At 37.8% G+C, this 10942-nt stretch overlaps 1 protein-coding gene across 1 annotated transcript; it reads left to right on the top strand.

Annotated features, from left to right (window-relative positions):
• The first annotated feature begins 491 nt into the window (after positions 1-491).
• On the top strand, positions 492-5533 carry LOC149374784 (uncharacterized). The gene is made up of 3 exons (XM_089591654.1): positions 492-1521; positions 2436-2637; positions 2689-5533. Exons 1-3 carry the CDS (start codon positions 492-494, stop codon positions 5531-5533), a joined length of 4077 nt encoding a protein of 1358 aa, XP_089447780.1.
• Positions 5534-10942: the final 5409 nt, after the last annotated feature.

The following is a 10942-nucleotide window of genomic DNA, read 5'->3' as shown; positions in this document are numbered from 1 at the left end:
AAGAGGTCTTTGAAAGGGCAACGTGTCATTGGTGACGTCACAGTCAGCGATTGCCGATCAGCATTGAGGAAGGGAGAGAGATAATCGCCGAGCAAGGAAGCTATCGGTCTCTTCTTGGTGCGGTGCTTCGCAACAAGGAGCCGAGCCGTAGGCTGGGCCCTTCTTCTCCTTCTTAGCCCCGCGGAACTCGTAACACAAGCCATTGTCTTCGGCTAAAATTACATCGAGAGCGGGAGGAGAGACAGGTATTCTCAGATCTACTGGTAAGCTAACATACATCACTCTCTCTCCTTTTTCTTTTTCTCACATTTGCTTACGAGCTCGCTGGGTGACACGCACGTTGATAGCCGTTTCGTTAATTTTGCTGCGCATCAATATAGTAATTGATTTCATACTTGGGTCTTCTTTTCTTCTCTTTTTTTTTTCTTTTCTTCTTTGAATTCATTGATATTTGTATCCATTTCGCATCTATATAATTTAAATATTTCAATATGGATAAATTACTGAAATCTCAGATTAAATTATCGCAAATGGTGACAAATTTTTATATTAATTCCACCGATAAGGTTAATGTAGAAAGTCAAACATTATTACATTTTAAGACGAGATTAGAGTTACTCGAACAATATTGGAAATCTTTTAACCAACGTCATGATGAGTTGCTTGAATTTGAGGACGATTTAAAGGAATATGACTACTTTAAAAACGATGCTTATACGAGAATTGAGGCTGAGTATGTTAAAACAAAGGTGCTTATCATAATAAGAATTCAAACTTTACAAGGCCCGGCCCCACCTCCCCGCGATGATCCGCGTCCCATACCTATTATTCAAGATAGCCAAGCTTCTCTTCCCCCTCTGTCATTGCCAACATTTTCGGGCAAACAGGACGAGTGGGAGAGCTTTAAACAGCGTTTCACTTCGCTTATAATAAATAAGCTTTTTATTCCCTGTATCACAAAAATGCAGCATTTATTGAGTGCAGTTCAAGGTGTTGCAGCACAACGGCTACAAGGTTTGGAATTAAGGGAGGATAATTTTGATGTCGCGTGGGATAAATTGGTAAGACGTTATGATAATAAAAGGATAAGATTAAACAACGCTTTAGATAACCTTTTAAATCTTCCGGTAGTTCGCGCTCGCAACGTACAAGACTTTAATGATATTCTTGATCGCGCTGAAGCTTCAGTCCGCACACTTGAAGATCTTGAATGCCCCATTGATCAAACTAATTATCTTATAGTTTTTCACGTTGTACGTAAGCTCGATGCAGCTACTCGGGAAGCTTGGGAGATTGCAGAAGAAAATACGGAGGGATTTTCCACGTATAAAAACTTAGTTAGATTCCTTGAGCGTCGCATACACTCTTTACAGCAAGCGCGAACGTCGGGAGATTCGAGTGACCATCGCTCAAAACCTCAATCTACCCAAAATTCACGCTTGAATACTAAAGTAGTTTCAGTTAATACTACTCAAGCCAGTGGCGACCCAATATCTCCAACTATTTGCATACTTTGCAACGGTAAGCATCCACTTAACCGTTGCTATAAATTTAAAAGGATGAGCCAAGCTCAATGCTGGGTGTTATGTAAGCGTGAAAAGATCTGCGTGAATTGTCTAAAAAATACACATTTTGCAGATAAATGCCCTTCGACTAATCGATGTTTTACGTGTCAAGGTAAGCACCATACACGTTTACACTATGATAGTGCTCGACCTAAAACTCCTCAAAATAATTCAACTAAGCCACAATTGATCCTAGACGCTAACGTTGGTTCAGCTGTCAGTAGTCATTCGCAAACCCATCCTCAGGAGATAATACATTCACACTGTGCTTCGGTAGGCTCTTCGATCTTATTAGCGACAGCTTTGATTAAAATATATAACGATCATGGTGATTCTCTGATTATAAGAGCCTTAATCGATCCAGCTTCAGAGAGATCGTTTATATCTCAACGCGTCGTATCACAGTTGAGTCTTGTTACAAGGAGGGTTGATTTATTGGTCACGGGAGTAGGAGGTGCAGTAGGATCGAAGGCTCGTAGCGAGGCTAGTTTCATTATTGGGTCGAATAAACTAGATAACTTTCAACATGCAATTTCCGCTTTGGTTTTATCGGAGCTTAGCCAATTTTTGCCGAAAAATAAAGTTACCAATACTAATTGGCCCCATATAAAAGATATTGATTTGGCTGATCCTCGCTTCTCTAAGCCAACACGAGTAGATTGCATATTGGGGGCTGATGTGTATCCTTTGATCATACTCGAAACTCAGAAGGCAGATTCGTTGTTCGTTTACCTATGAAAGATAACCCAAATTTTAAAAACACTCGTGAAATATCTGCTGCTTGCTTATTGCACTCCGAGAGAAGGCTAAAACGCAACCCGGACCTTGCAGCAGCTTATGATAATTTTATGCGAGAATATGTTGATTTAGGTCATATGCAACTTGTACCTTCTGATCAGTTACATCGATCTGCATATTATATGCCGCATCATGCTGTCACGAGATCCGATAATCCTAGAAAGGTGCGCGTAGTCTTCAACGCGTCGCAAAGGGACTCTAATGATATTTCTTTGAATGATTCGCTGTTGCCAGGACCCAAACTGCATTCTGATATTCTGATGGTCTTGACTAGGTGGCGATTTAATAAATATGTATTTACCACAGATGTGAAAAAAATGTTTAGACAGATACTTGTAAGCCTTAAAGACTGTGACTGGCAGAGGATCCCATGGCGCTACAGTGACGATCAACCAATCATGGATTACAAGTGCCTTACCGTGACCTACGGTACAGCAGCTGCTCCTTTCCTGGCGCTTCGTGTTATGCAGCAGCTGGCAACAGACGTCGCGGCCTCATATCCACTCGCTGCAGAGATAGTAAATAATCAGCTTTACGTTGATGATTTTTTCTCTGGAGGGGATACCATCGAGCTCGCTTTGGAGCGCCGAAATCAGCTGATCGGCCTGCTAGCTACAGCTGGAATGTCATTGGGAAAGTGGGCAGCTAACGCGACCGAGCTTTTGGAAGGTATAGGGCTGTCGGGCTCCGACGAGTTTGAATTAAGATTAAACGAGGTAGTATCAACTCTAGGCATCAAGTGGCTCCCTGCTGACGATATATTTATTTTTAAGTTTTTAAATAAAGAGTCAGAAATTGACTATACGAAAAGATCAGTCCTTTCAGAAATTGCTCGGTTGTTTAACCCGCTCGGCTGGATTGTCCCTGTCATTATTACTGCAAAAATTATATTACAGGACATCTGGCTTCTCGACTTGGGTTGGGACTCAACGTTACCAACTGAGCTGTCACAACGCTGGTCGCAGTTTCGACATGACATGAAAGATATCTCGATACTTCGAATTCCAAGGTGGATTGGCCTTAAAGAGCATGATGATTGGTACCTGCACGGGTTCTCTGACGCCTCAAAAAGGGCATACGCTGCGGCTGTCTACGTGATAAAACCAGGTACCTCAGTGTCTCTCATATTGTCCAAATCGAAACTCTCTCCGACGAAAGTGCAAACGCTACCCAGGCTGGAGCTTTGTGGCGCAACATTATTGGTTCGATTAATTAAGCACGTCGTCGAGAGCATAGGACACCAACCTGCCACGATCAACTGCTGGACTAACTCCAACGTGGTGCTTGAGTGGCTGAAAAGTCATCCATCGCGATGGCAAACTTTCTTCGCCAATCGGACGAGTGAGATCATGTCTACAGTTCCTACGGCAAAGTGGCGACATGTTCGATCCGCTGATAATTCAGCCGACTGCGCTACGAGGGGATTGTCACCGTCGGAGCTGTCTAAACATGACCTGTGGTGGCATGGACCTCCCTGGTTGATGTTAGAAGAGCAAAATTGGCCTTCAAATTCTTTGCTCAAATCCACAGAGGAGCAACAAGTACAAGCCTTTGCCTGTCAGGAGGAGCGAGCATCAATTGGCAAGGATAAGGCATCTCGATCTAGTTGCCTTCCAGCTCTAGAAAAACATTCAAGTTACGCTAAGATTCTCCGAATATTGGGTTACTGTTATCGGTGGCGTTTATTAGTTTCAAAAAAGACCATGGAAAGAAAAGGTAACTCTTTAAATATTCTAGAATGGAGAATGTCGCGAATTGTATGTTTCAGAGCAATTCAGAGTTATCATTTTGTAATGGAGATGAGGAACTTGCTTGATGGCAGTGCTATACAAGCTTGCAGTCCACTCAAGCGTCTCAACCCGTTCATTGACGATCAGGGACTTTTACGTGTGGGTGGTAGACTCGAGCATTCATACCTGCCATATAACGAACGTCATCCAATAATCCTCCCCGGTCGCTGCATATTCGTTAAACGTTTATTGGAAGAAACGCACAAGCTTACAATGAACGGGGGAGTGCAGCTCATGCTTTCGCACCTACGTCGATATGCTTGGATTATACGGGAACAAAGAGTAGCTTCAAGTGTCTTTCATCGCTGCGTAACTTGTCAGAGATTCAATTCAAAGGGTTCAACTCAGTTGATGGGACAGCTGCCAGCTATCAGGTTAAATCCAACTCGTCCTTTTACGCATACAGGTCTGGACTACGCTGGCTCTGTACCTATTTTATTTTCAAAGGGCCGTGGTGCAAAAACCACAAAAGGATATATAGTTATATTTATTTGTATGGTCGTTAAAGCCGTACATATTGAAATTGCGTCAGATTTAAGTACCGAGGTTTTTTTGGCTGCTTTTGCTCGATTTTCAGCTCGACGGGGACTACCTGCCGTGATGTATTCTGATAACGCGACTAACTTCAAAGGCGCCGCCACTGAGCTGAAAGGGCTGTTCAATCAAACATCAAAATCCGCAAAAACCATCGCTGACACTATTGCTATGCAGGGAGTAGAATGGTCATTTATTCCCCCGCGAGCCCCTCACTTTGGAGGGCTCTGGGAGTCAGCTGTTCGTTGCTTTAAATATCATTTTTACAGAGTCATCGGACAGGCTAAGCTCACCTACGAGGAAATGTCAACTCTCGCAGCAAAGATTGAGGCCTGTCTAAACTCTAGACCTCTTTGCCCTATCACCAATGAGGCGAGTGGAGACTTGGTGTTGACACCAGCGCACTTTCTGGTGGGATCGTCGCTATTAACGCATCCTGAACCGTACGACGAAACCAAGCAGACGGTTAACTTGAGCAACCGCTGGAGGCTACTCACAGGTCTACGCAACTCTTTCTGGTCCAGGTGGAGAAAAGAAGTCCTACACCATCATTTACAACTCAATAAATGGTTAAAGCCTCAATCAAATTTACAAAAGGGTGACGTAGTTTTGCTGAAGGACGAAGCAACTCCGCCAGCTACCTGGCCTCTCGGATTAATCGTTGACACGCATCCGGGTTCCCATGGGCTGGTAAGAGTTGTGTCCGTCAAGACTGCCACCTCCACATTTAAGAGACCCATTGTAAAGGTTATTAAGTTGCTCACTGAACCCGAGCTCGAACAGTGTTATAAGAATCAGTGTAAAAAGGACTCGAATCAATCCGATGTAATAGTGGAAGGCAGTTAGTGGTTTATTGACATTTATTTTATTGCAAATTTTATCTTTTGTTAATTCAATTTTATTGTTCTAAGTTTATTAATTATTATGTTACTAATTAAAGACATTATACTTATGTTCAGATTTCGGTTTAGATACCGCGAGTAAAAAAAAAAAAAAAAAAAAAAAAAAAAAAAAAAAAAAAAAAAAAAAAAAAAAAAAAAGGGATAGAATTAGTTTGTTTGTATAAGGATAAGCGATCCTTCTAGACTATAAGTGTAATACAATCTCAAGTTAAAGAACTGTAAGGATAGACTCTAATCGAAGTTAGGCTTTTCTATCTTTTGATTTGGATGCCGTTGCATCAAAGTGGGCGGTATGTTCACCTTAGAAGTAGCAGGTGCTAGTATTCTGACGAGGCAAGCGTTATCATATTCCTTTTATATGCTTTGAAGGAAACTTACACACTTAAATTCATTTATTTGTGTCTCAAAGCAACGGCTAATAAATGTGTAGCCCTTTAAGTGTCAGTTTCCCCACTGCCTACTTTTCCACCAGCTTAAGCCTACGAGCCGAGTGCTCTGCTCGAGCTCGGCCTACTCCTTGCTCGGCCGCGAACTAGTACGTAGCTCTCCGCAGCACCAATTCCACGACGCGTCGACGTCGACAAGTAGCACATCTCAAGGCCCTTTCGCCATTTTCTTCTCGCCTCGTCAAAGTCCACCTGCAACTTCTGTTTCTCCAACTGTCAGGTTTTACTTTTGTATAAGTTTCATTTAATTTAAATTCTTTCTTTTGTTTATTTTCGACAGTCATTATTCAGTTTTAGTAGTCAGATTCAAAGTTTATAATAATTATATCCTTTCAAAGCAATTCTTCAATAGTCTTATTCGCACATTACATATTGTTCACGTGGTTTTACTTTCCTCGTTTAAATATTAAACTTTGCATTACTGTTATTTTACCGTTTTATTTAATAAAATACTCAAGTCTGTTTAAGCACTATTATTACTCGTTTTGTTTTAATTAATTAACTCCAAGAAATTGTTTATCAAATACTATTGTTTATGTATGCACAACAATTTAATATTTGTTATATGACTATTTTGGCATTCTAAACATCATACAAATTTATATCCACGTAATAATATAAGTTTTATTTTTTTTTAAACTCTACGTAAACTCGAGGCTCGAAATTGAAAATAATTACAATTTTTTGAGCGAGTTAAGTAGAAATAAACAATAACCATAAATTTGATACTGAATAAAAAAAATTCCAAACAAAAGTAGCTGACGAGGTGAAAAGTCTCAATGGAATATCGAAATACATAACGTTCAAATCCTTATACATAGTACATATGGTATTTTTGTTTTACTTCACCCAACTCTTCATCAATGGTGATGGGACGCAGAGTGCGCAAAGATCAGCTTGTAACAAATAATTAATTTGTCAAAAGTATTGCGTCAATCATAAAAATTAACATACTTCAATATTTTATCTTAAAATTCAACGTGTTCATATTTTTTAAGAGATTGCTTTTCGATAAAAGAATGTAAAATAGAAAAAATGATTAACTTTTTAATTCCTCTAATTAATTTGAAACTGAAAAATTAATGCACGGAGTGCGCATGGTGGCGTAACCGCACTAGTATTAATATATAAATATATTAGTGGGGCTGACGCGCCGCTCGCCAACCCCTCACTAACAGATTCAGTAGACAAAGTAACAACATTTCTCGTGTAATTATCAATGCAGGCTGAGAATGAGTTCACAACAGCAGAATACGCGACTCACAAGGGAGTTGATAAAATAGATGATAACATAAATAATAATTTTCCAATAGAATTTTTAAATAATATCTGAAAAGGTCTTCCACCACACGAATTACAATAAAAAAGAAACGCTGTAGTAATGTTAATAAGAAATTTAAGTACATCAGACGGTCTCTGTAATGGCACAAGATTAAAAATGATAAAATTATTTAAGTATAATACAGAAGCAGAAATAATAACGGGAGAAAAAAAAGGAAGCAAAGTTTACATTCCTAGAATAACATTGAATACTGGAACCTCATAATCATTACCTTTTGTCTTCTATAGAAAACATTTTCCCTTTGTATTAGCATTTTCTATGTTTATAAAGAAATGACAAGGACAGAGTTTTGATTCCTTAGGATTGTATATTAAAAAACCTTTATTCTCTCACGGACAATTATACGTTGCTTTATCAAGATCTAAGAATCCAAAAAGAATTTTTATTCAAATTGCATCCGAGAATAAATCAAAAGTTAAAAATATTGTTTGGCTAAAAATTTTTTAGTTATTCAAAAATATGTAACTTTGAAGATCACATTTAAACAGACGTATATTAATTCATAAAAACCATGGAAAAAGAATATTTGAAAAATGTGGAAAGGGTTTTAAAAGAACAGATGGGTTAAAACGACTCATAAAATGTCAGAACATGAATTATTGTTTCAAAAGCTTAATTGTGTTTGTCTATTTAATTATACCTTCTCTTAAATTCTGTCTTTTTGTAAATAAAGTCCTCAGTCAATCAAGAAATTTTTATTTGGGTAAAGTACACATGGACCAGAAAGAGATTCCAAATGCAAAAGCTCAATCAAGTTAAACAAATAATGGTCCTTGAGAGACACATAGTGAGTAAGGGGAAGATAATAGACAGAGGGGGGCCTATGATCAGTGACTTAAAAAACCCTAAAATGAGGTATGACTTGGGTACTAAATTACATATATTTTCTAACTTTTCAGATGGTAAAATATTCTGTAAAGAAGTATTTTTTGGGGGAAGATGGAGTGGGAGCGAGGGGGATTTGAGGAGCAACGGGGGGAGGTTACTCAAATGTAGTTTGATCAAAAATGACGTAAAAACAAGCAAATAACTATATGAATCGAGAGGAAGCTGTGGGGAAGCGGGGGGGGGCTGAGACTCACTTTCATTAATAGAACTGTATACTATAGGGAGATATGTATAACTATATTCCCTCCCAAAAAATCTCACCCAAGTTCTCATGCCAAATTCTCATCTGAGATATCAGGTGAGATTTCTGAAAGCAAAAAAAATTAAAAAATTTTTTCTGCAAAGATTATAATTATTACAATCATAGAATAATTATCTAAAATACCAACAGTTGTAGGAAAAAAAAAAAGTTCGGCTAACATGGGATATGAACTCGAGCCCCCAGTTTATCAGGCAAGCATCTTACCGCTCACTGAAAATAAAAAGTGGCCAGAGTAGCTTGACTGTCCAGCTGTTCCAGCCTGTGCGACCCATGTAACGATATATAGGCTAGACTTGCTTGGGAGCCAAGCATAAACTGCTTGGGTGAGCCAGGCAAATGTGACCTGTCACTAACCAAGCAAATCTCGCTCCCTAAACCAAGTCATCTATCTGAAATAATGTAAGAGTACTCTCGGTCTTATCAGTTTTCCTCATGAGCATATGATTTTTTTATGCAAATACAATTTATTAAGGTTGGGTAAATATTGAAAATCAATGTGAGGTTACAAGTACTTATTATTTATTATATTTCTTATAAAATTTTTTACTAAAAAATTATTTAAAAATTTTATTACAAAATATACTTAGGTATAATTAATTGATTTCCATCGTTTTCCAAAAAAAAGCATGGGTGAATTTCGGATAAATCTGAAATATTTAACAAAATATATGACTTTGTTTGCTTTACAAGATATGCATAAAGATGTTGATCAAAAGCAGCAGTTTCAAATAATAACATTTCCAGATATATTAATTCATTGTTAATAAAAAATTTTTTTATTTTTCCAAACGTTAGCTCATCATCATTGCCAATTTTTACGACGAACACTTGATCTATGGAATAAAAAGTTCCCCTAAATTGTACGACGTCTGTCGAAATGATATTATCATTGGCGCAATGAGGAAAATAAATACTACGAGAATGAGGATCGATTTCTTCAAAAATTTCAACGACTATATTATTGGAACTTAAATCTCCGGTTAGTTTTAAGTAAGCTAATTTTAGTTGACTTCTAATTGCTATAGTTTTTGCGACATTTTTACGACAGTTTGTAGTTACCGCCGTAAGTTTTAGTTCCCTGTATTTTGACTCTTGCCGTATCGACGAAAAATAAATAGGTGGTCCATTTAACTCTATTGCTCGCATCTCGTGCGTTAAATTGTGCAGCTTTTTGGTTAAATGTCCACATAATTCCTGGTAACGAAACAAATAATCTTCAACTAAAATTTTTGATCTGACAATGTGCCCTCGTACATGCCGAGGAGAAATAAAAATATCAATGATCTGCCTGAGTAATACATACAATTCCCACTCTTCGTTCTCCTCATCGACCTTGCTTCCAAAATACCTTGCAAAATTAAGTGATTCAGCTCCAGACATTTTTAGTTTCCGTTTTACAGTGATACGGTCTTTTTTAATTTCTGGTATTTTATTAGACATATTTATTCCATTCTGAACAATTTTTATGCGCGTATTTAAATAATTTAAAGTGAAAAGTAAAAGTAAAAGTAAAAGGATCGTGTAATAAATCTAGTGTAATATTGTCACAGACATGATATCCAGCGACATCATTAAAAATGCAATACTCCTTGAGTCCTGTTAATTGATAATCATTTTTTTGTAAATTTTGTACATATGAATCACGAGTTCGTAAGAGACTGATTTTTTTCACTACATAATGTTCTTATTTCGCTTATATCTGCATAGCAAACGCGGCACGACTTACCAAAATTAAAATTTTCTGTGAACCCTAATATCTGATTTAATCCAAGGTTATCACCTAACACCAAAACTAATTGAAAAAAAACTGTTACTTTTTTACCGTTTACTGTTATCGATACACCATCTTTACGCAAACTATTTAATTCAGAAATAAATGGCTCAAAGATTTCTTTATTTCCGTATTCTTTACGGTGCTCCGATTTAAACAAAAGCGCGACTATAAGAAATTTTAGCTGAGACGATATGTGAGGTGGAAAAGCAGGTATCGATGCGTATACAGCGCCAAACTTTTGTTGACCTGCGTGGGATCCTAACGGGTTCCCTGATTCGAACTCATCTTCATAAATATGAAGTGGAACAAGAAGTTCGTTTTCAGCTAATTTTGTTATCGCATTTTTTTTCCCACAGCTCACCTTGAATAACGTTGCTGATAATTGTTTTTTCAAGACTTAAGCTTCTCATATGTTGTTGTAAAATATCAAACGAGCCTGGCACTTCTAACATCAACTTTAAACTCGATCTTAATGGTATACGCTGTATTTTTAACTGTTTTTTAATTTTTGTAACAGTGCCATCAACCACTGTGTCTATAAAATCACAGCCTATAATTTGTTCAACAGGTTCAATCATTTACCATTTTTCAACGTATAGAGAAAAACGAGCGCTTTCGTTATTAAACTTATTAAATATGTG

This window comes from Copidosoma floridanum, unplaced genomic scaffold, assembly GCF_036245765.1.
Source record: "Copidosoma floridanum isolate Cflo_tuat_1 unplaced genomic scaffold, Cflo_Japanese_pri ptg000013l, whole genome shotgun sequence".
Classification (NCBI taxonomy): Eukaryota; Metazoa; Arthropoda; class Insecta; order Hymenoptera; family Encyrtidae; genus Copidosoma; species Copidosoma floridanum.
This window is presented reverse-complemented; position numbering and strand designations above follow the sequence as displayed.

Bases quoted from the DNA above. Each gene is read 5' to 3' on its own strand.
- LOC149374784 (XM_089591654.1), top strand. From the start codon at position 492: ATGGATAAATTACTGAAATCTCAGATTAAATTATCGCAAATGGTGACA. The intron at 1,522-2,435 runs GTAAGCATCCAC...ATGTTGATTTAG, and splicing joins TATTTGCATACTTTGCAACG to GTCATATGCAACTTGTACCT. The intron at 2,638-2,688 runs GTGGCGATTTAA...AAAAATGTTTAG, and splicing joins ATTCTGATGGTCTTGACTAG to ACAGATACTTGTAAGCCTTA.